The sequence below is a fragment of the Scyliorhinus torazame genome, chromosome 29 (genome assembly GCF_047496885.1).
Source record: "Scyliorhinus torazame isolate Kashiwa2021f chromosome 29, sScyTor2.1, whole genome shotgun sequence".
Lineage (NCBI taxonomy): Eukaryota > Metazoa > Chordata > Chondrichthyes > Carcharhiniformes > Scyliorhinidae > Scyliorhinus > Scyliorhinus torazame.
Genome location: NC_092735.1, coordinates 39,764,482 through 39,790,243, shown reverse-complemented (window position 1 = coordinate 39,790,243; position 25,762 = coordinate 39,764,482). Strand labels below are relative to the sequence as shown.

The following is a 25,762-nucleotide window of genomic DNA, read 5'->3' as shown; positions in this document are numbered from 1 at the left end:
CGAACAATCCGAGTGATCCGAACATTCCTGAACGATCTGAGTGATCCCGAACATTCCGAGTGATCCGGAACTTTCCTGAACAATCCGAGTGATCCCGAACATTCCCGAATGATCCCGAACATTCCCAAAAGATCCGAGTGATCCCGAACATTCTGAGTGATCCGGAACTTTCCTGAACGATCAGAGTGATCTCGTACATTCCCATCGACCCCGCGCGGCGCGCTCGCGGGGTGGGGGTGGTGTCGGGCACGCGCGGCGCGCTCGCGGGGGTGGTGTCGGGCACGCGCGGCGCGCTCGCGGGGGTGGGGGTGGTGTCGGACACGCGCGTCTCGCTCGCGGGGTGGGGGTGGTGTCGGACACGCGCGGCGCGCTCGCGGGGGTGGTGTCGGGCGCGCTCGCGAAGTGCTGTCGGGCACGAGCGTCGTTGGGATGGTGTCGGTCACGCGCGGCGCGCTCGCGGGGGTGTCGGTCACGCGCGGCGCTCTCTCGCGGCCGGGGTGTTACGCGCGCGCGGCCGGAGTGGGCCATTTTTGTTGGGACTGTTTTCCGCCGCCCCGCTGCCTGAGAGCCCGGAGCCCGGCCCCGTGTCCCGTGTGTGAGAGGCGCCGCTCCCCGCGCCAAGTCCCGCTATTGAAGCCTCTCCCTCGGCCCCGCTTCCCGCCGCCCGGGTCCCTCTCTCTCCGGCAGCCGGCACCATGGAGGCGCTGGACGGCAGCGGCCTGGGCCCCGGCTCCGAGCGGATGCTGCGCGGGCTGAAGCGGGACGAGCCGGCAGAGCCGGCAGCCGCCGACACCAAGAGGCAGCGGCTGGAGCCCAGCCTGAGCCCCGGGGAGAACGGCATCAACAGCCAGGCCTCGGCACAGGTAAGCGGCAGCGGCAGCCCCCCCCCCCCCCCAGCCCCCACCCCCGACCCCCCCCCGAGCCCCGACCCCCCCCCCCCCCGAGCCCCCACACCCCCCCGAGCCCCCACACCCCCCCCCCGAGCCCCCACACCCCCCCCCCGAGCCCCCACACCCCCCCCCCGAGCCCCCACACCCCCCCCCGAGCCCCCACACCCCCCCCCCCGAGCCCCCACACCCCCCCCCCCGAGCCCCCACACCCCCCCCCCCCGAGCCCCCACACCCTCCCCCCCCCCGAGCCCCCACACCCCCCCCCCGAGCCCCCACCCCCCCCCCGAGCCCCGACCCCCCCTGAGCCCCGACCCCGAGCCCGAGCCCCGACCCCCCCCGACCCCGAGCCCCCACACCCCCCCCCCCGAGCCCCCACACCCCCCCCCCCCCGAGCCCCCACACCCCCCCCCCCCCCGAGCCCCCACACCCCCCCCCCGAGCCCCCACACCCCCCCCCCCGAGCCCCCACACCCCCCCCCGAGCCCCCACACCCTCCCCCCCCCCGAGCCCCCACACCCCCCCCCCGAGCCCCCACACCCCCCCCCGAGCCCCGACCCCCCCTGAGCCCCGACCCCGAGCCCGAGCCCCGACCCCCCCCGACCCCGAGCCCCCACACCCCCCCCCGAGCCCCCACACCCCCCCCCGAGCCCCCACACCCCCCCCCCCGAGCCCCCACACCCCCCCCCGAGCCCCCACACCCCCCCCGAGCCCCCACACCCCCCCCGAGCCCCCACACCCCCCCGAGCCCCCACACCCCCCCCGAGCCCCCACACCCCCCCCGAGCCCCCACACCCCCCCCGAGCCCCCACACCCTCCCCCCCCCCGAGCCCCCACACCCTCCCCCCCCGAGCCCCCACACCCTCCCCCCCCCGAGCCCCCACACACCCCCCCCCGAGCTCCCACACACCCCCCCCCGAGCCCCGACCCCCCCTGAGCCCCGACCCCGAGCCCCGACCCCGAGCCCCGACCCCCCCCGACCCCGAGCCCCGACCCCCCCGAGCCCCGAGCCCCGACCCCCCCCCCCGAGCCCCGACCCCCCCCGAGCCCCGACCCCCCCCCGAGCCCCGACCCCCCCCGACCCCGAGCCCCGACCCCCCCCGACCCCCACCCCGAGCCCCGACCCCGAGCCCCGACCCCGAGCCCCGACCCCGAGCCCCGACCCCGAGCCCCGACCCCGAGCCCCGACCCCGAGCCCCGACCCCGAGCCCCGACCCCGAGCCCCGACCCCGAGCCCCGACCCCGACCCCCGACCCCGAGCCCCGACCCCGAGCCCCGACCCCCCCCGAGCCCCGAGCCCCGACCCCCCCCCCCGAGCCCCGACCCCCCCCGACCCCGAGCCCCGACCCCCCCCCGACCCCGAGCCCCGACCCCCCCCCCGACCCCGAGCCCCGACCCCCCCGACCCCGACCCCGAGCCCCGACCCCCCCCCCGACCCCGAGCCCCGACCCCCCCCCCGACCCCGAGCCCCGACCCCCCCGACCCCGAGCCCCGACCCCCCCCGAGCCCCGACCCCCCCCCGACCCCGAGCCCCGACCCGACCCCCCCCCGACCCCTCCCCCGAGCCCCGACCCCTCCCCCGAGCCCCGACCCCTCCCCCGAGCCCCGACCCCCCCCCCCCGAGCCCCGACCCCCCCCCCGAGCCCCGACCCCCCCGAGCCCCGACCCCCCCGAGCCCCGACCCCCCCCCCGAGCCCCGACCCCCCCGAGCCCCGACCCCCCCGAGCCCCGACCCCCCCGAGCCCCGACCCCCCCGAGCCCCGACCCCCCCGAGCCCCGACCCCCCCCCCCCGAGCCCCGACCCCCCCCCCCGAGCCCCGACTCCCCCCCGAGCCCCGACTCCCCCCCCCGAGCCCCGACTCCCCCCCGACACCCCGACCCCCCCCCCGACCCCCCCCACCCCCCGACCCCCCCCCCACCCCCCTGACCCCCCCCACCCCCCCGACCCCCCCCGACCCCCCCCACCCCCCCGACCCCCCCAACTCCCCCCCCTCGACCCCCCCCACCCCCCACTCCCTCCCCCCCACCCCCCACTCCCTCCCCCCCACCCCCCACTCCCTCCCCCCCACCCCCTCCCCCCCCCACACCCCCCACCCCCCCCCACCCCCCACCCCCCCCCCCCCACCCCCTCCCCCTCCCACCCCCTCCCCCGCCCCCCACCCCCTCCCCCCCACCCCCGCCCCCCACCCCCACTCCCTCACCCCCACTCCCTGCCCCCCACCCCCACTCCCTCCCCCCCCACCCCCACTCCCTCCCCCCCCACCCCCACTCCCTCCCCCCCACCCCCCTCGCCATCCCTCCCTCCCCACCCCCCCTCGGAATGACTGAATTTGTAATGGGCAGGTCATTTACATAAAATGGTCCAATTGATGCTGTCAATGCTATCAAGGTGATATCAACTTGGGTTTTATAAGCCTATAGATTGTAGAAAGGAAAGGAAGTCAGGAGTTCCACAGTTTTGATGTGGGACAGAATGAGTTGGAGCCCAAGGCAGTTTGGTTTTGAAAGAGAGTCACTGCATTTGATTCTGTTGCAATAAGCTCAGTACTTTGAGTGGGTTATTCACTGGGGAGATTATTCACTAATGCAGTTTGTGTAAGTGTGGGGAGAGGGTTTGTGTGTCTGATTTGTTTCAATTATCATCAATATATTTTCCCTTGATGCATGTTGAAAGTGTTATAAGTGTGTCAATGGGATTTAAGCAAAAAGTGAAGTAAGCTGACTCTGTTGCATCTGAAAAATTCTTGCATTCTTTCCCCCACCCAATCTCCCATGGCAAGGTGGTGGTTAAAAAGAGGAGCACTGTTTCTTTGATCTTGGTGGATTGTTGGAGAGAATCTTAGTAATTGTGTAAGATTTCTAAATCACAAGTCATGTGAGTGTGTTTTTTGACAATCTGCCTCAGATGAAGGGAAGAATCAGTGTTCAGTCAGAGATATTAGTGATTGGAATAAAAACTGTAAAATATTTTAATAAAAGACCCTTATTGAGGATCAGTATGCACATTGACTGGAATGACGAGTGTGCAAGATAGGTGACTGAATAATGAGAATTAATACGGAACTTAGAACTTGTGGAATGTTGTATGATATTCCTGTAGAAGGCTTCAATTTATCTATTTTGTTTGGAGAGATTCAATAATGTAACGCATGTTAGGTACAATACTCACTCACTGTTGGAGGCAAACATGGCCGTCTTTTGTGTACAACAACATTTAGAAAGTATCAAAGAGAAAATGGCTAGTTAATCTATTTTGAATCAGATTGATGAAGGTAAGAATGTTGGCCAAGATACAGGGAACCTTCTTGGTCTTCAAATGAGGTGAGATGAGAGTGACTACCCTTGGTGTCAAGGCAGCATTTGACCTAGTATGGAGTGAGGGGGGAGAAGACTCCACTGGATGGAGTCATACCGAGGAAGATGGTTGTGGTTGTTGGGAGGTCAATCATCACAGTCCTGGGATATCATTGCAGGAGTTCCTCAGGGGAGTGTCCTAGGCTCAACCTGAGATGTTTCATCAGTCACCTTCCCTCCATTATAAGATCAGAAGTGGGAATGTTTATGGATGATTGCCCAATTCCAGCACCATTTGTGACTCGCACTGAAGCAGTCCATGTCCAAATGCAGAAAACCTGGACAATATTCCGGTTTGGGCTAACAAGTGGCAAGAAATATTCACACCACACAAGTGCCAGGCAATGACCTTCTCCACTAAGAGAGCATCTAAGCTTTTTCCCTTGTCAGAGCCATTGATTTGGCAAAATATGGCCTTAGTTTGGATGTGTAATTAAACTATGGTGCCTCTGATACAAGTGCCTTGTTGATGAATGGATATTTACTTGGTAAATGTATGAAGGAACCAAGGTAGGTAAATTAAGCTGAGGTAACATCTGATCTTGAAGGTGCAACAGGCTTGAGGAGCTGTATAGCTTACTCCTGTTCCATACAGCACTGCTAGTCTAGGTGTGTGATCAACTCCTGGCCTGGGGGTCTGTGTTGACTCTCTGACTCCGGTGAGTACAACCACTTGAGCCAAACTGACAGTGTAGGCAAAGGCATTTGTGTGAATGTTTAGTTGATTACTTGAATTGTCTGCCAATGATAACTTTGATGCGTTTTAACCATCAATACTTCAACCTAGTGTATGGACTTCAAAATACTATTGACAAATCAAGTTTGTAAAGACGGACTGCGCATTTATATAGTGCATTTAATGTAGAAAAGTACCCACAAAAATGTCAAATGACAAAAAAATGACACCAAGCCAAAGGAAATATTAGGAGGTGTAATTAAATCCGGATCAAAGAAATGGGTTTTTAAAGGAAGAAAGAAGTGTGTAGGTTTTGGGAGGGATTTTCAGAGCTTCGTGCCCAGATGGTTGATGGCTGGAGGCACTCCTGGTTGTTTTTCACATTTCAGGTGAACATTGTATTAAACCTGGCGTAAATCCTATTGAAGCTTTCTGCTACTTTGTTTTTGGTCGTAGATAATTGAAGAACATCTTGCATGTTACATATATATTGTTTTGAGGGGCAATTTAGTGTGGCCAATCCACCTACCCTGCACATCTTTGGGTTGTGGGGGTGAGACCCACGCAGACACGGGAAGAATGTGCAAACTCCACACAATGATTACATGTTATATACTCCACGCAGTAATTGCATGTTATATACTCGAACCAAATTTGCCACCCAAAACTTGGAGTTACAATGAAATGTAGACTAAAGGGTGGCACAGTGGTTAGCGCTGCTGCTTCACGGCGTCGAGGACCCGGGTTCAATCCTGGCCCCGGGTCACTGTCAATGTGCAGTTTGCACATTCTCCCCGTGTCTGCGTGGGTCTCACCCCCACAACCCAAAGATGTGCAGGATAGATGGATTGGCCACGCTAAATTGCCCCTTAATTGGAAAAAAATAATTGGATGCTCTAAATTAATTTTAATTAAAAAATAAAAAAAAATGAAATGCAGACTAAAATCTGGATGCATGTTTTTATCTGCGTTTTATTCGGGCTGTTGCACTCAACATCGCACAGTTGAACAATACACGGTGCTGAATTTTAACTGGACCTTTCTCTAATGGCCGACTCTGATCATTTTGTTTTATGCTGCGTTGTAAATGGTTTTTTTATTTGTTCATGGGATGTGGGCAGCACTGGGTAGGCCAGCAGTTATTGCCCATCCCTAATTGTCCCTGTTCGAAGGGCATTTGGAGCAACCACATTGTCTGGAGTCACATGTAGGCCAGACAAGGTGAGGATAGCAGATTTTCTCCTCTAAAAGGACATTAGTGAACTAGATGGGGTTTTTACAACAATCACCGGCAATGATTTCATGATCATCATTCGATTTTTAATCCAGATTTTAATTTCAAATTTCACCATCTGCTGTGGTAGGAGACAGAGCCCAGGTCTTCAGAGCATTAGTCCGGGTCTCTGGAATACTAGTCCAGTGACGACACCACAATGCCACTGCCTCCCCTTAATCTATGGTTCAAAGAACTGCTCAGCCATTAAGGCAGCAGAGGGGAGCATTGCAAAGGCCTCTGCGCTTCTAGAGGTAGGAAGGAATTATGTAATATTCCTACTCTTAATTGTCCAGCACCCCAGCTACAGGTGCACGTGAGGCTGTGAGATGTGGACAGCATTAAGTTAGCTGAGATTCATGTTTGAATCCACTGCTGCTGATATTTAGGCAGAGTTGGAAAAAACACCAAACTGTTACACTCATTCCATGGCAAGGTGCAGTGCAACTCTAAACATAAAAGTGAAAAGTTTCATCCCTGCCAGGTTAAAAACGCAAATACTTCCAGTATACAATTTGGAACTGATTTACGGCTAGAGTTGGCAAGATTATAATGCTTGATCTCTTGAGAGATAAAATCACTGTGCCCTCGTACCTACTGAATTGTAAAATTGTTCTTCTCTTCAACAAACACCAGCAACACCCATTATAAAGATTGCACAAAAGCACAATGATTCATAGCAATGAAAAAGATCGATTCATCACTGTTAATTTGAAAATCTCTGTAGTATATTTCATAATTATTTTAAAGGCTGTTCAGATTCTACTTGAGACAATGTCCGGGAATAAATAGGATGTTACTAATGGCTGGTGTGTTCTGTGCATCTTTTCACTTGTGACATTCCTGTGGCACGAGAATGCCCGTTAGATATTGAGATCCAGTCTGTGGAAGAACACCTGTAGGTGTTAGCTTTGAGAGCTCCTCTATTCTATGTAACCCTTCAAAGTGCAGGTACCTTGCATAGTATTTATCTTGTTGACACAGAGTGCAGCGAGGAATAGCTGATATCCAGGACAAGTAAGTTATTGTCAATCATCAATTTGATCAATATGGTGAGTGGAAGTGGAGCTGGGAAAATTTGAATGGGTTTTTGGAGCAGGCAAGGAGCTGGATTCGTGGTTTGCCCTGTCCACACTCTCAGCTCTGGCTTTGTAATTGATAAAGACATTTTAAAAAGGGCTGAATTTTAATTCCCTTCATCAAACTGAAGGCTCTTTTTCACTCACTGGTTTTGCTGGTCAGTTAAATGTGACACATTATTTATATAAGCAATGTTTAAATTATTCCACAGCTTTTTAAAGAAAACACAACCAAAATATTACAATGTTCCTGTATACGAGAGACTAAGGATGAAATATTCATGCAAAAGTTCGAAGAAAGTTTTCAAATAAATATGCCATTTGACAACTCCAATCTCCAGCACGCACCTTCAAATTAAAAGTGCTAGGTAGCATCACAGAGTGCGAGCTCAAATTGTTTTAGCAGTGAGGCAGAATCTGGAGAAACTAACAACAGAAATAACAGTGATTTCCAAGAAATAAAAGCTGAAAATGCTCGATAAGCTCGAGGAGATCTGGCAGCATCTGTGCAGAGAGAAGCAGCGTTATATTGATTTAAATTGAGACTCCTAGCACCTGCGGTGTATCATTTTAATTTTGGTGATTTCCAAGATGTTGGTTAAGCTTGAACAATGGAAAGTAAAATGTTACTGTACACAATACACTGAAGGCATCGACAGGTATTCCATGAAGCCACACATGTTGAAGCGCACTGGGACGTTCACACGAGACTGAAGCACTATTATTTTTAAGAAAAGTCAGATTCCTTTTAAAATAAATTTAGTGTACCCAATTCATTTTTTCCAATTAAGGGGCAATTTAGCGTGGCCAATCCACCTCCCCTGCACATCTTTGGGTTGTGGGGGCGAAACCCACGCAAACACGGGGAGAATGTGCAAACTCCACACGGACAGTGAACCAGAGCCGTGATCGAACCTGGGACCTCGGCGCCGTGAGGCAGCAGTGCTAATCACTGCGCCACCGTGCTGCCCAAAGTCAGATTCCGATTGTCACTGGGCTATTGCCAATTCTCGGCCATCGTGCTATAACCAGTAAGTTAAGTGGCATGTTTATTTCTACATTCTTTTGTTCATCTAAGGACATTCACACTCCTTGTGACACCCACCACTTAATGTTTCTGTATACGAGAGACTAAGGATGACCGCCTGCCCTGAATGAGGACAAGCCAACTAACAGAACTACACTCCAAAAAAACAGAGTTTGTGAGCAACAGCACAGGAGGTCGGTTAATAAATGCATCATAAGCATACATTAGATTGTAATATATTAGTGCTTTGCTCAGTGAAACTACCGTTTAAAATTCAAAATATTACGGCTAAGCAAAGGCACATATGTCAGGAAGCAGTTGCATAATGTCAGAAAGCCGGTTACTGATCTAATTTGCACAATCCCAGCTAAAGCAGCTTTGTCCATTCTAAATTCGATAAGCAGCAATAAAACCAGCTTTATCTGCCATGATCTGAAATGGATTAAACCCAGGAGTGTTGTGATGGAAATCTAAGCCAATTTATGAAGCATACTCTGAGGCGCACATCTCTCCATAACAAACTGAGAAATTGCCAAGTTACTAAGTGGATTTCTAAAATAAAATTAAACAAAATGACTGTCTTTTCAATTTTTGTTTCCTCGGCAGGAGAATGAACTCTTCCTCAACTAGACCATGTTCCCGTTGGTCTATGCTCTGTAAAATTACTTAAACAGCATGCAGACTTCATAATCTCACTGTAAATCCTAACCTCAGAACTGCCCAACATTTTCTGCACTGACATCAAACAGGATGCATTTTAAAGAATGTTGTGAAGGGTTGATTGGGTGAGGACGGGTAAAATAAATATCTCATGTAGAGAGCATTAACAATTTCCTGAAATCTGAGTGCATTTCACATAAAGCGGCTCCAAAAAATCATACTTGTGAGGTAAATCAACAATTACAGGATTTTCATTAGATTTCAGCAAGGTAGTTTGAAAACACAATAGCCTCAAGGGGAACATGCATAGTGGCAGATTTATGTTGAGCGTTTCCAAAACTGCACTGTAAATTGCCTGAATGAACATTTGAACATGAATTTAGCTTCACTGATGAACTGTAGAAAGGAAAATTAGATCTATGTTTGTGAAGCTACAAGGAAAGGCTGTGTTCTAGACAGAGTATCACCTCCCACCATGGATTCTATGTATTTGAACATCGCCACGATTTTCACCCTTGCCACCTTACCGAGAGTAGCACTCCAAGCGAAGAATATCTTCCAATATTTTTCCTAAATTTATTTTTCATCGGTTTAACTCTTGCTAGCTTGAGTGCGCCAGATGTGATTGCTCCCGGCGCTGGTGATCTAAGGAGCACTCTGCGTGAAACTACGAAGTGTCAGCGGACTGTTCAGTTGTGGGGAGTATCACAGCTGAGCTTTGAAGGCACAAATATGGGACGGAAGCTCTGCTCGGGATGAAATATTACACCAAGTTTACGAACAGGCTGATTAATCTCCGGTTGTTGCTGGGAAATGGAAATGAAATGAAATGAAAATCCTATTGTCACGAGTAGGCTTCAATGAAGTTACTGTGAAAAGCCCCTAGTCGCCACATTCTGGCACCTGTTCGGGGAGGCTGGTACGGGCTGCTGGCCTGCCTTGGTCTGCTTTAAAAGCCAGCGATTTAGCCCAGTGTGCTAAACCAGCACCTGGGAGAGGAATGCACTCGGTAATATCATGATTCTACTTCAAATCCTGGTTATGGAGCTAATTAAATGGGAAACTGAGAATACTGCCGTTTTTTCAAATGGAGTTTCAGTATTCAAATTGGAAATTTTGGTCACATTATTTGTTGCTCTCACTTACTGGATTGGAGGTGTTAGTGAGGTTTAATTATTGGTGAGGTTGGGTTGCCTGAATGAGCTCTGTCCAATTAGTGTAACTCTAGAATAATTGGTCAAAAAGAACTATCTAACTTTGAGCTAATGTTCCCCACAATGGCGTAGAGCTCATTTATGAAGTCCTCAGTCTTTTAGATTTGCAGTCGTTAAACTTTGACATTTACAATTTATATCTTCAAGTAAATCTGAGCTTGAATTAAAGAGAGGTTCATTTTGTACTCTGTGGAGGTCACGGGGAACTGATGGTCTGCATCCCGTGGCCTCCCAGAGGTCATTGGAGAAGATCAGACAGGGTTTGTGAAGGGTTGGAAGTTGTCATCAAACATGCGTCAATTGCTGAATGTGGTGCTTACCCCTGCAGCTGGGCCGATACTGGAGATAATTGTATCATTGGGCGCAGAGAAAGTGGGTGGAGTGGCGGTAACTTTTCGCAGAGTTGGAGAAGTTTGAATTTGGCCCTGGGTTTGTGTTGTGGATGTGGTTGCTGTATATGGCCCTGTTTGCGAGTGTTTGCACCAAAACCATGAGCTCCGGGTCCTATTGGTCGCATCGGGGTATGAAGCAGGGGTGTCCGATGTCTCGGGTGTCCTGTTGTTTGCATTGGCAATTGAGCCGTTGGCCATTGCTCTGAGCACCTCAAATGCGTGGAGTGGGATCATTAGGGGGTGGAATATCGGGTGTCGTTATCTGCTGACGATTTGCTTTTTTAAATATTTGTTTTAATTTTTCTAATTATTGCCAATTTAGCCAATCCACCTACCCCGGACATCTTTGGGTTGTGGGGGACGGAGACTGTGCAAACTTCACACGGACTTTGCGCAGTGACCAGGGGCCGGGTTCGAACCCGAGTCCTAACTAACGTGCCGCCCAATGCTGATGATTTGCCGCTGTATGTCAGGGACCCAGGGTCGTCTATAGGGTATATTGTGGATATTTTGCAGTGCTTCAGTGCCTTCTCCGGTTACAAGTTGAAGATAGAGAAGTGTGAATATTTTGTGGTTGGTGCATCAGGGAGGAGAGCCAGTGGCTCAGTGGTATTGTCACTGGACTGTTAATCCAGAGACCCAGAGTCCTGCTCCGGTCCTGGGTTCGAATCCCACCAGGGCAGATGGGGAAATTTGAATTCAATAAAAATCTGGAATTAAAGGTCTAATGATGGCCATGAAACCATTGCCGATTGTCATAGAAACCCATCTGGTTCACTAGTGTCCTTTAGGGGAGGAAATCTGCCGTCCTTACCCGGTCTGGCCTACATGTGACTCCGGACCCACAGCGATGTGGTTGACTCTGAACTGCCCCCTACTGAAATGGACTGGCAAATTGTTCAAGGGCAATTAGGGATGGGCAGCTTTGGGCAAGAAATGCTGGGCCCAACCAGCGACACCCACATCCCAAGAAAAATGTTTTTAAAAAGCTAGATTGGAGGGGGGGGGGTTGCCGTTTCAGTTACTGAGGACTAGTTTTCAAAACCTTGGGGTTCAGATGGTGGGGGACTGGGGGTGGCTGAATTATACAAGCCTGGTGGATAGAGTTAGGGTGGACTTGCCGAGCTGGAATGGTCTCCCGTTATGGTTGGCGGGCCGGGTTCAACTGGTTAAGACGAACATCTTGTCGAGATTTTTATTTATATTTCAGTGTCTCTCGATGTTCCTGCCAGGTTGTTTTTGCTAAGGGTCGAGCTGTTTATTTCCGGTTTTATTTACCTTGTTTTGTTTACTGCACGCATTTAGGTACAACGCCCTCAGCCCTGCGTTGACCGGCCCCCCCTTCTCATAGTTGTCCGCCTGTTTTCGCTGTGGTTTCCTGCCTCTTTCTATATTCTCTGTTCCATTGCTAGTTCTGGAAACTTTACTAACCTCTCCTGAATATAGTCTAGAACGTCACAGATTTGGTACAGCGCGATGTTCAGACAGTAAATTGAATGTGCTGCATTTGGGCACAGTGCTCCGAGAGTAAAGAGAGAAAATGAGTCCAAGTTGCCACACTGCTGACCAGCACTTCCTGGTATGAATTATGTGTGGATGTTGCTCCGATAGAATTGGGCTTGGCTATGATGTTCTCCATGATCTAATAGTTCACTGCAGGTCTAATGTAAAGAATACATTGAGGACTATATGTTGGTGGAATTAGCAATTCCTTTGGTAGGTAGTTAGTTGTTTCTGATCATTTCTACAAGCTTAATATGGTGATAGTAAAAATGTAACCCGTTGAATATTAATATCTCTTCACCGAGTGCATTGAATTAAATATTTCCAAAATTTGAATTTAACTTTATGGTTAACATCTCAGCTAGTAAATGTGGTAAATAAGATTATAAGTCTCACAGAATTGGATGGTACAATGGCATTGGTGTACTAACTTGCTGCAGCATGAAGTGGGTTTGTGCCTGTGATTTTCCACCTTATGAACCCCTGATAGTTTAAAAGAATGTGCTACCTTGTTACCTTGGTGGGTAAAAGCAGTACTTGCCGATCAGAAGTTGCCTCCGCTTGTAAACGGATCTCTGGAACACTGTCGGCCTGCAATTAACCGTGGTGCTTTTGGGCTTGGGAGAGGAACAGTAATTCTGGTTCTTGCTCCTGATTGCAATTTAGTGGCTGCAGCCTGAAACTGCACATATTGCAGGTATTTGACACGGGTAACGCTGAGGAGTGACCCTTCCTTGGAAACTGAGCTCACTGTCAGTGATTCGCCAGACTCACAGAGGGAAGTAAGTGGCCTGTAGATTTGTAACTAGCGAAGCGTAGTTGCAACTATCATTGCAAGCTTCTGCTTTCACGAGGAAAGGAAAATTCATCGCTCTTCAGACAATATCTATTCCTGATGCAGTACAGTATCTCCATTTAATCCAATTTGCTGACAGAATTTCAACATCTAGCACAGCACCATGGCTGGGTGAACAGAGACAGAATGGCAATCAATCAAATCACCTGCCTGCATGGCTCTTCTGGTGAACAAGTGCTTATAATAGAAATGGAAAACCTTGGTGTTTAGTCTGTATGACCTAGCCACTCGCTGGAGAAATTCACTCAGCCATTGGGGAACTTGTTCACTATTTAATTGTAAAATCAATGTTCTGACCTTGGGACTGAAAATGGAGTTATTGAAGTTATCAGTGGTTGTCATGGCAATGTTGCTGTGGGGCGATTCAAGAGCAATTACTGCAAAGTACCAATGGGGGAGGGGATTTCATACATCAATAGGCCATGTAGTTGGCAGCCAGAGTATAATCGTGTAGAAAAAAGTATAAACAAGGGTCGACAGCGCAACCACGGGATTTCATTGCAAGCTGGATACTTGCCTGAATGTGGGTTTTGTTATTACAAGCTAGAATGGAGCAATAACTGTTTGCAATTCCTGGCTAGTCTTGAGCCAATTAGGCGATGGAAGAAGCAGTCTAGACTTTGGTAGATGCTTTTGCATAAAGTTGTATGCATCCACTGAGCCATTGTTCCTTTTGAGGCAATAGTGTTGAGGCACAAATAAACAAAGCCCGTTAAAAACTCGTTTCCTCAATAGGCCAGTGATTGAAGGGCCGGTGTTTTGGGTTCGCCAGTTGCCTGCTTCTGATTTTCCTGAATGAAAGGAGATCTGTGGGCTGCGTACCCAGATACCTCTGGTCAAAACAACCACATTTTCTTTCATGTAAATTGTACAAATTGTTGGACTCAAAAGCATGAACCGAAAAGCATTTGATGTGTTGGGTATCATTGGCAGCAAGATCACAATGACTCAATGAAAGGTCATTGGTCTGAAATGTCTTCAAAGACGCTGCCAGACTTGGTGAGTATTTCAACATTTTCTGTTTTGTTTCATAATTTAGGATATTTGGTATTTGTATTCCTTACTCGATTGATTTCCTAGTGTTCTTTACTTCTTCCCTTGTCTTCTCATGTTACCTCCTCATAGTATTATCTGTAGCTGACTTGTCGCACTGTTGCCTCTCAGTCAGTAGATTATGGGTTCAAGTCCCAGTCCAGAGATACAAGTACAAAAATTTAAATTCCTGCCGATACTGGAAATCTAACGTAACAGAAAATTCTGAAAACACTGAAACAAACCAATAACATCTGTAATGAGAGGAAAATCGGGTTACCATGTCAAATTGATGACCTCTCATCAGAACCTTTAAATTTTTATTTGAGTACATAATCTTCAGAGGAAGGGCGGCACGGCAGCGCAGTGGTTAGCACTGCTGCCCCACGGTGCCGTGGACCCAGGTTCAATCCCGGCCCCGGGTCACTGTCCGTGTGGAGTTTGTACATTCTCCCCGCATCTGTGTGGGTCCCACCCCCACAACCCAAAGATGTGCAGGTTAGGTGGATTGGCCGCGCTAAATTGTCTCTTAATTGGGAAAAAAAGAATTGGGTACTCTGAAGATTATTTTTGGTTATTTTTAAAATAAATTTAGAGTAGTACAGAGGGAGTGGTGCTCTGTTGAAGAGATGTTTAAACTGATGGAAGAAAAATATCTTGTTGCACTATTTGAAAAACAAGTGGTTCCTGATGTCCTGGTGAATATTTATACCTGAACCCACATCACTAAAACAGATCCTCTTGTAGTTTATCTACCTCATTTCTATTTGGGATGTTTCTGTGCATAAATTGGTGCTATTGGAAAACACAAAGTGCTGAGGCATGGTAGCTTTTTCAGTATGCTTAAGAAGACTGCATTCGGGCAGCACGGTGGCGCAGTGGGTTAGCACTGCGGCCTCAAGATGCCGAGGTACCAGGTTCGATCCTGGCTCTGGGTCACTGTCCGTGTGGAGTTTGCACATTCTCCCCGTGTTTGCGTGGGTCTCGCCCCCACAACCCCAAAAATGTGCAGGGTAGGCGGATTGGCCACGCTAAATTGCCCCTTAATTGGAAAAAATGAATTGGGTCCTGTAAATTTAAATAAAAAGAAGACTGCATTCTTTGCTCATTTAGATTCTGACAGTGGAAATGTCTGGAGCAATATGTTGAACAATACAGCCCACTAGTTAAAGCAAAATTAAGGGTAGAAAGCCAGAATAAAACTTCCACCTGTACAAAATCCAGATTTTAGGTGGCACCTTAATTTATTTTTACAAGGCCAGTTAAAAATGTGTTATTCCACCAGATACTGGATGGCGGTCAGTGAAGATGAAACTAAAATTTACAATTCTGGTTATAAAAAGTTGCTTGGCCGTCTAGCTCTTTTCTTTTATTGTGTCTGTGATATTGCTATGGTCAGTTTAAGTGATGGATGTGTTATGGGCCAACAACTTCATGTTGTAATTGCAATACATTTGTGATGCGCTGGTAGATTATTTTTGATAAAACACGAATGCAATAATAATCGCTTATTGTCACAAGTTGGCTTCAATTAAGTTACTGTGAAAAGCCCCTAGTAGTACACAATCGAGTTCTAATTGTTCTATGGTTCTAGTACACAGTATTAATGTGTTTAAGTACTACATTTCAATTAGCCTCCTCCATTTAAGACTTAATAGAAGAGGAGTGGGTAGCTGGTGTGTTTTGTACGTCGCAAGAATGGCAGGGCAGCTCCAACCCCAGAATGCACTCCTATTCCATGTGGGAATTCCAGAACATTTCCTGAGTCCTGGATAACCATATGTGCAGGAAGTGCAGTCTGCTGCAGCAGCTCAAGCTCCAGGTTTCGAAGCTCGAGCAGCAGCTGGTGTCACTGTGGCACATCCGCAATGCTGAGCGCTTTGTGGATCGGATGTCTGTAGATGATAGGGTCGGCATTTTCTTTGTTTATGGTGCAGGCCTGGTTTTTCATATTTCTGGCTTCTACCTCCCAGATGGCTGTAGACGTCTCAAGATTAAACTGCAAACTTCCACCTCTCTGTGATATTCACGAGTTTACAGGGAAGCCTGTAACCTGATCTCCAAACAGCTGCCCCTGCATGTTTCCCTGATGGGGGAAATATATATAGTTTGTATCTAACTTATTCTTGATCCCAATTCTCTTTCATCTTTGAAGTAAATGGCTGGTTTATAGTACCACTGTTTACAATTTGATACCTGTAACACCTTTTGGGGCTTTGAGAAACTCAGGATCCACTCATGGTATACTCAAAGATTGCAGTCATGTCTCCAAGTGTAAATATCTTTGCAAAATAATCTGTCTTTCTTTGATCTCTATTAATCAAATAACCCAGCCTTGCTGTCAAGCAGCCTCAAAAACCAGTCGCGTGCCCCCTTTATTTACTCCAAATTTAAAGCCATAGTCCCAAAAATAATAATCTTATAAACCAAAGAATACAGTTTGAAGTCTAAACTAGGATTACAGTATATATGTGAATACACGGAATGTGATAATAAGCTTGATAAGTTGTAGATACAGATAGCCGTGTGAAATGACGTGGTGATAAGAGACGTGGCTTAAAACGTGCAGGACTGGGTATTAAATATTCCTGGATACAAGGCCTTTAGGAAAGGCGGAAGGGTAGCAGTATTGATTATGGAGAACAGTTCAGTGCTGGAGAGGATGTCTCAAAGCGGCCAAGGACAGAATCTATTTGGCTGGAGCTCTGGAACAAAAATGGTGCCATTAAACTGCCAGCGTAGTCTATAGGCCATCAACTAATGTGTAAGATGCAGAGGATGAATTTGCAAGGAAATGATAAAGAAGTGTAAGAATCATAGAGTAGTTAAAATGGGAAACTTTACCACCCCATCCCAGTCTATATTTGGGTAATTTGTGTAAAGGACAGAGGGGCAAGAGTTCCCAGAGAGCCTAGTGTGTAGTTAGGAGAATTTTCAAAAGTATGTTTCCAGTCAAAAAGAAAGGAGGTGTTGCTGAACCTGCTTCTTGGGAATGAGGTGGATCAAGTGCCAAGAGGAAAAATGAAATGAAAATGAAAATTGTTTATTGTCACAAGTAGGCTTCAATGAAGTTACTGTGAAAAGCCCCTAGTCGCCACATTCCTGCGCCTGTTCGGGGAGAACATTTAAGCATCAGTGATCATTATTTCATAAGGTTTAGTTTGGATATGGAAAAGGAAGGACAAGCGGCAAACCAGAATAGAATAATTAACTGGGGCAACCCAGTTTCAGTGGGGTAAGAATGGATATGGCCCAGATTAATTGAAATCAAAGGCTGGAAGCAAGACTGTAAATGAAAAATGGGTTATCTTTAAAGAAGAGAGAGTTCAAGTACAGTCGAGATATATTTCCACAAAGGGGAAAGGTGGGGCAAACAAATTGAGCTCAATGGATGGTGAAGGAGCTAGAGGTGAATGTGAAACTGAAAAATGTATATAAGATAGGTGACGGGTTGAAAATGCAATTAATAACCAGGCTGAATGTAGAAGGTTCAGAGGTGAATTGGGAAAGAACAGAGAGAAGAAGCAAAGAAAAAGTACGTGAAGAGACTGGCAGTGAACAAACGGGAATCCAGAAGTTTTCTGTAGTCATATAAATAGTCAAAGGAAGTAGGAGGAGGCGTGGGGCTGATTTAGAGACCAAAACTGGGATTTATGCATGGAGGCAGAGGGCACAGATGAGGTATGGAATAAATATTTTGCACATGTAGTTACCAAGATAGAAGATGTTGTCCAGGTCATGGTGAAATAGAAGGTAGTTCAGACAACTGAAGAGTTTAAAATTGCTAAAGAATAGGTGTTGGAGAGGCTGTCAGTACTTAGTTGATAAGGCACCAGGACCAGATGAAATGCTTCTTTCAGATCCTTGGATGCAAGAGTGGATATTGCAGAGTCATTATCCTTTATTTTCCAATCTTCCTAGACATGGGTGGTGCCAGAGGACTGGAGAATTGCCACGGTTGAGCCCTTGTTCTAAAAGGTTGTAAGGATAAGCCCAGCAACGACAGGCCAGTCAGTTTAACCTTGGTAGTAGGAACCTTTTAGAAACTGTAACCTGAGACAAAATTAATTGTTACATTGGGAAATGTGGATTAAATAAGGAATTCATCCTGGATTTGTTAAATCATGCTCAACCAACTTGAGTTTTTTTGATGAGGTGACAAAGTTGATGTGGGTAGAGCGGTGGGTACATGCACTTCCAAAAGGCATTTGAGAGTACCGCGCAACAAACATGTGAGCAAAGCAGGAGCTCATTGTTTAAAAGGGCGAATAGCAACACGGATATGGAATTGCTGAGTGACAGGAAAAGTAGTGGTGGTGAAGTTGTTTTTGGACTGGAAGAAAATTTATCCCAGGGATTGGTGTTGGGACCCATGCTCTTCCTGATGTATATTAATGACCTAGGTCTTGGAGTACAGGACACAATTTGAAAATTTGCGGATGATACAAATCTTTAAAACATTGTGAACCATGAAGAGGATGGTGTAGAACTTCCAAAGGGCATAGGTAATTGTTTGAATGGGCAGGCAAGTGGCAGATGAAATTTAATGCAAAGTGATTTGCAGAGAGGCAATATAAAATAAAAGGTGCAATTCTAAACGGGATGCAGGAGCAGAGGAATCTGGGTGTATATGTACATTTTTGAAGGTGGCATCTTGGAAAATCTTTTTCACGCAGGGAGTGATTAAGGTCTTGAATGTGCTGCCTGGGAATGGGGTGGAGGCAGGTTCACTTGAGGCAGTCAAGAGGGCATTAGATTATTATCTGAAATGGAAGAATGTGCAGGGTTATTTTGGAAAACGTTTCATGCTGCGACTGGCTAGGATCTGGAATACATTGGCCTGGTGGGGGGAACGGGATGGGGGTGGCAATTGTGTGGGGGCAGGTTCAATTCGGACTTTCAAAAGGGAATTGGATCATATCTGAACAGGTTAAAAAAAATTCAGCGCTACAAGGAACAGGTAGGGGAGTGCCATTAGGTGAATTACCCCTTCAGAGGGCTAGCACGGGCACACTGGGCTGTATGGCCATCTCCTTTGCTGTAACCATTGTTTGATTCTATAATCATGGCGGTATTAAACATTTTTTTTAGAATACCCAATTATTTTTTTATCCAATTAAGGGGCAATTTAGCGTGGCCAATCCATCTAACCTGCACATCCGTTGGTTGTGGGGGGTGAAACCCACGCAGACATGGGGAGAATGTGCAAACTCCACACGGACAGTGACCTGGGGCCGGGATCGAACCTAGGACCTCGGCGCTGTGAGGCAGAAGTGCTAACCACTGCACCACCATGCCGTCCATCATAGAAGGGTTTAATTGGGTAGACAGAGTGGAGATGTTTTCAGTCGTGGAAAGTCCAGAATCGGGTGTCATGAATATAAGATGGCCATAGTATATTCTGTAATGAAAATGTCTTTGCATAGAGAGTGCTTAGTATGTGGAACCTGTTACCACACGGAGTCATTGATACGTGTCATTAAGGCAAAGCTGGACAAGTGCATGATGGAAAAAGGAATGGTAGGCAATGCAGATTGGATTAGATTGAGCAGAGAGGGAGCCTAAATTCTGATATAGACCAGATGGACCAAATTATCTGTTGTGTTGTAGAATCTATAATTGATTCATTACAAAACGTGGTCACTCGACAGGTACATGGTTTAGCTTTGTGGGACTGAGTACTGAACCTTTTGGACACTGAGCCACAGAATCTTGTTGCTATTATATGCTGATTAAATCCACTTCGTGAGGTGCACTTTTTAAATCTATTAATTTAGTCCAGTTTTGTCCCAACTAACTTTTAATAATTATGACTCTTCAGCATCAACCCTCTTGCCCAGCAAAATAGCTTTTCTACTCCCAGCATTTGTTGTTCTTGCTGTTTGGCAGACTAATTATTATCTAAATATGAAAGGCATCTTGCCTTGAAATGTCTCAAGTTATTTACCCTTTACAGATGTGAACATTATGTGTTGTATATTTCCAGCATTTTTGATTTGTCTTTTTCTTGTTGCCATGCCTGGCCCTAATGGGTTTTCAATTAGTGGATTATATATTTTTAAAAGACTGATTAAATTACAGTACATCATTACTTCTCAAGTATCACCTTTCCATACCTGCCAATTACTTAACTACCTGTTATTTATGCCAGTTTGCCAGATGCTGTCCCTATATCTAACTATGTTCAGGACAATAGAACTGCTTTCAAATTGAGTGCAGCTTTCACAATATAATTAGAAGAGCAGTTCTTTGTCCATTAATATTTACGTGCTTTGTTAAAAGAACTAAAATGAAACACTGCTGGAAGTCTGAAAGAAGGTCTGGTCCCTTCTTTGTTTTGATCAGTTCTATGGGCTCTTAACGCTTTCATATATCTGTTTCCATGAAGAATTTATGCTTGAAGTGCTAACTGAGGGTAGCCAAGTGATTTATCAGCCAGTTTTGAAACTTGCTGGAGTTTAAGAACTGAGGAATTTCATGGGAAATTTCAACTTGTAGACTGTAGAATTCCAGGAACTGGAGTGTCGGCGGCAGTGTCAACATGTCTCCTTATTATAATTACTGGCTGGGTATAGTTTTGACTTTTAAAGAAGCTCTCATTCAAATGGTCAGAATGATTCTTAACTCTAGTGGCTCCTGTGCTGCTCACTCAGTAACTGTGTTGTGGTATGTATGCCTGTAATTTTCCTGTAGTATTTGTTGGTGGGTTAGTGGAGCACCTTGTGGGGTAGCAGGAATGTGAGGTTGTTGGATACAAATCTTTCTTTCAAAAAAACCAGCTTTCAGACTAATTTTGAGGTCCAGTTCCTTGAGCTCTGAGACACGTTGGTTCTTGGTCCAAATGGTCATTCTTCGTGTTTGAGCCTAGATGGTTACAATCTGTAGCGTTTGACCGAGATATTTACTATTGAACCTACTCAACGAATCATGAAATAATATGGCACCAAAGCAAGTCAGTTGGCCGACTGTGCCTGTGCAAGCTGTTTGAAAGTGCAAACCGATATTTAGCACAGCGTCACTCTTTCCCCAAAGCTCTGCACATTTTCCCACTTCTAGGTATCTGTCCAATTTCCTTGCAGATGCTTTCCAGCAGGATCAATGAATTACAGTAGGAAAACTGTCAACAGGGAGTTCTGGTTAGTACTTTCAAACTCTAACCCGGTTAGTACTTTCTAACCCTAACCCGGTTAGTACTTTCGAACCCTGACCCAACCAACATCACCAAAGAATAGCTTAACTGGTCAGGACTTCATTGCTGTTTGTGATATCTTATTATGTATTAAAATGAAAGAAGCGCCGTATTTCAGGGGTATTGTATGTGAACTTCTTTCTGTGTCACGAGTGACTCAAAGGGAGAGAAGCAGTGATAATGACTGGGTGTCTTTGTCAGATTTCAGTGTTCATTTCCATTCCACAAGGCCTGATATTTAAGCAGCAGTGCCGGCCTATAGTGGAGCTTGAATAACGTCAGTACTCGTGCTGGTAAGTGACAGACAACATACCAGGTGGCCGATGACCATTTTGAACAAGAGAAAGTTCAGCCATTTCCCCTTAACCTTGATCAATACCATCTGCCCAAGGACTACAGCAGCACATGAAGCAGGCGGACAACTATCTCCTTGGCATCCGGGAATGGGCAATAAATAGAACATTATCTTTTTTTTAAATTTAGAGTACCCAATTATTTTTTCCAATTAAGGGGCAATTTAGCGTGGCCAATCCACCTACCCTGCACATCTTTTTTTTGGGGTTGTGGGGGTGAAACCCACGCAGACACGGGGAGAATGTGCAAACTCCACACGGATAGTGACCCAGGGCTGGGATTGAAACTGGGACCTCGGTGATGGTGAGGCAGCAGTGCTAACCACTGTGCCACCATGCCGCCCACAAATAGAAAATTTTCAGTCTCCCACATCCCAAGAACAAATTCATTAAACACAAGACTGAGTAAAATTAAGGGTTGAAATATAACTCTCAATAAGTTTAGATTGGTTGAGTGGTGGGAAACAATTTGATAATTTCACTTTTGTAAGGATTTCAAAGTGTCAGAATGGCTTTAATTTCCATCAGTTCAAAGATGGGAAACATTAACTTCATTTTCAGCAAAGGCAGAGGACACTTTAGTACTTTGTATGGCCAAGTGTAACTGAACACTGAAATCTGTATGGCAGCACGATGGCACAGTGGTTAACACTGCTGCATCACAGCGCCAGGGACCCAAGTTCAATTTCGACCATGGGTGACTGTCTATGTGGAGTTTGCAAGTTCCCCTCATGTCTGCATGGGTTTCCTCCGGGTGCTCCGGTTTCCTCCCACAGTCCAAAGATGTGCAGGTTAGGTGGATTGGCCATGCAAAAGTTCCTCTTGGTGTCTTAGAGATGTGCAGGTTAGGTGGGGTTATGTGGATAGGGCAGGTGGTGGTGGGCCTGTGCAGGACGCTCTTTCAGAGGGTCGGTGCAGACTTGATGGGCCGAATGGCCTCTTTATGCCCTGTAGGGATTCTGTAGTTTAGCAATTATCTGTAATAGCCATAGGTGACAATTAAACTCGGCCCAACAATATTTTAAAGAAATATACTTGTATTGGTTTTACAATTATTTACAGTAACATTTGCTGTGGCTAACACACAAATTTTTAAAAATGAAAAAGAAAAAAAAGAAAAATGGGTAACTACAGGATGGCATACAGAAGGAAATAATGAAGGACAAACAAACCTTTATACATTCACGCAAAGGAACCTATGTACAGGTATGGGGGCCCCTGTTTTTGCACCCCGAAAGCTGGTTGCTGCAACCGTACTGTCTTGCTCATGTCCCTGCTACCCCTGGTACTAGTACATACCGGGAATGGGGGGGGGGGGGGGGGGCTGTTTGGGGTCTGCCGTACGTGCTTTGGCTTTGGTGGTGTGGTTGCTCCCATGTGTGCCCTCGTACTTTGTCCCTTCTGGCTCCCTTGTCCGGCTTGCCCCATCTTTGCCTTGCCTTGGTGCCTTCTTCCCCCCGAACAAATTATTTTATTTCCTCAAATTTGTGGAACTCTGTCGGACAGCCAGAGTGCGGTCTTGGAGTGGCGCTGCTGATCGCTAGCCGAGCATGAGTCTTCAGCAGGTAATGAGAGGCAAAGGTTAGGGCTTCTGCCCCTCTCCCTATAAAGAGCTCTGGCTGCTCCGAAATCCCAAAGACCGCCACTCATGGGCATGGCTCCACCCTCACTCCCACAACCTTGGACATGGCCTCGAAGAAGACTCTGCAGTACCCAACGAGTCTGTGGCAAGACCAGAACATGCGGGTGTGGTTGGCTGGGCCGTTGCACCGTTCACATTTGTCCACCACCTCCGGGAAGAACCAGCCCGCTCGTGTTCTGGTTAAGTGAGCCCTGTGCACCGCCTTTAGCTGCATTAGGCACAGCACTGTGCATGAGGAGGTGGAGTTCGCCCTATGCAATGCTTCGATCCAGAGTCCTCCGCCTATCTCTGTGCCTGTTCCTCCCACTTCTCCCGTGTCTCGTCCAGTGGTGACTGTACCTCCTTTAGTAGCCGTCCACGCAGTTACCTTCCCCTAGCTCGCCCCTAGGTCAGAAGTAAGGGGACCAAAACTGGATGCAGTGCTTGGATATAGTCTCACTAACGTCCTGTACAATTGTAGCAACACTTCCCTATTTTGATATTTAATTTCCCTTGCAATAAACAAGAACATTCCATTTTCCTACATTATAATCCATTTGCCAAATTTTTTGCCCACTCCCCTAACCTATCTAAATCCCTGTGTAGGCTCTTCATGCCCCCATCACAATTTACTTTCCGACCTATCTCTGTGTCATCGGTAAATTTAGCAACCATACATTCAGCCCTTGCAAGTCATTTATGTAGATTGAAAATTGTTGAAGTCCCAACACTGACCCCTGTGGTATTCCACTAGTTACAACTAACCAACCTGGAAACGACCCATTTATCTCTACTCTCTGCTTCCTGTTAGCTAACCTGGTGTTCTCTCCATGATTATATGTTACCCCCTTAACCATCAGCTCTTATTTTGTGTAACTTTTGATGTGACAGTTTATCAACGCCTTTTGGAAATCCAAGCACACCACATCTACAGGTTCCCCTTTAGCAACATTACTTGTTACTTTCTCAGAGACTCTAATTGATCAAATATGATCTTTCATAAAATTACGTTGACTGTACGTGATTGCATTAAGATTTTCTAAGTGCCCTGCTATAACCCCGTTAATAATAGATTCTAGCATTTTCCCTATGGCAGATGTTAGGCTAAACGGCCTGTAGTTTTGGACTTTGTCTCCCTATTTTGCCATCTGATGAGACCTTTCCACTGGGGAATTTTTTAAAATTACAACCAATGCATCTGCTATCTCATACACTACCTCTTTTAAGACCCTCTAATGATGTCCATTAGGTCCTGGCAACTTGTCATCCTTTAGTTCTAATAGTTTGTCTCTCTGGTGATTATTCCTCACTCCCTTTCACCTCCTGATTTATAAATATTTCTGGAATGTTATTTGTGTCTTTACAGTGAAGGCGGGCAAAAAATATCTGTTCCTTCTCATTAATTCCCCCAGGCTCGCTCTCTAGAGGATCCATGTTTACTTTAGTTATTCTTTTCCTTTTTAAATACTTGTAACAAACTCCTACAATCTGTTTTTATTTTTCTAGCTAGCTTTCTTTCATACTCTAATTTTTCTCTCATAACATTTCTTCGTCATTCTTTGCTGTTTTTAAAATTCCATCCAATCTTGTGACCTACCATGAACCTTGCAGAATTGTACACTTTCAATTTGATATTATCTTTTAACTCTCTTAGTGAGCTACGGATGGTGCATTGTTCTCCTCAAGTTCTTTCTTTCCCAGTGGAATGTACTCTGAAATTATCTCCTTAAATGTCTACCACTGCATCTCCACTGACTTACCTCTTAACCTGATTTTTCACTTCAGCAGCTCTGTCTTCATACTTGTGTAAATGCCTTTATTTAAGTTTAAAACACTAGTCTTGGATCCACTCTTTTCTCCCTCAAATTGAATGTGAAATTCAATTATGTTATGTTCGTTGCTACCTCGAGGTTCCTTTGCGCTGAGGTAATGAAATAAGACTGCCTTGTTGCACACTACCAGGATAGCCCGCTCTAAAGAGTCAAATGGACTTGAAACGTTAACCCTGTTTCTCTCTCCACAGATGCTGCCAGACCCGCTGAGTTTATCCAGCATTTTCTGTTTTTATATCAGATTTCCAGCATTTTATTTTCATTTTTGAATAGCCTGCTTTCTGGTTGGTTCTGGAATGTGCCAATCTAAGAAACTCCTAAAAACACTCTTATGAATTATTTTCCCAGGATCCCTTTGCCAATCTAATTTGTCCAATCTATAGATAAATGAATATCACCCTTGATTTTGGCATTTCTTACAAGCCCCCATTTGTTTGTTCCTGTCCACCCCATCCTATGGCATCGCTGTTGTTAGGAGGCCTACAAACTACTCCCAGAATTGACTTTGTACCTTTGCCTATTTCTTAACCCTACCCAAACTGATTCTACATCTTGATCGTTAGAACTAAGATTATCGCTTACTTGTCATCTGTAATTAACAGAGATACCTCACCACCTTTTCCTAGCTTCCTGTCCTTCCAAAATATCCAGTGCCCTCGAATGTTCAGGTCCCAGTACTGGCCCCCGTGTAGTCCCATCTCTAATGGCTATTTCCCTAATGCCATGGGGTGGCTTCAGTGGGAGATCCTATTGACAAGGGCGGGAGTAAAGAATCCAGCCGCAGTGAGCAGTGCGCTGTCGAGAAACTAGCGGCT

The 25,762-nt window shown here is 47.1% G+C and overlaps 1 protein-coding gene across 1 annotated transcript in view; it reads left to right on the top strand.

Annotated features, from left to right (window-relative positions):
* Window positions 1-498: 498 nt before the first annotated feature.
* Window positions 499-25,762, top strand: part of LOC140404097 (RNA binding protein fox-1 homolog 1-like) — a 385,076-nt gene continuing 359,812 nt past the window's right edge. The window contains exon 1 of the mRNA XM_072492499.1: window positions 499-863. Within this exon, the coding sequence (XP_072348600.1) occupies window positions 696-863 (168 nt within the window). The 5' untranslated portion in view covers window positions 499-695. The remainder of the gene's footprint in view (window positions 864-25,762) is intronic.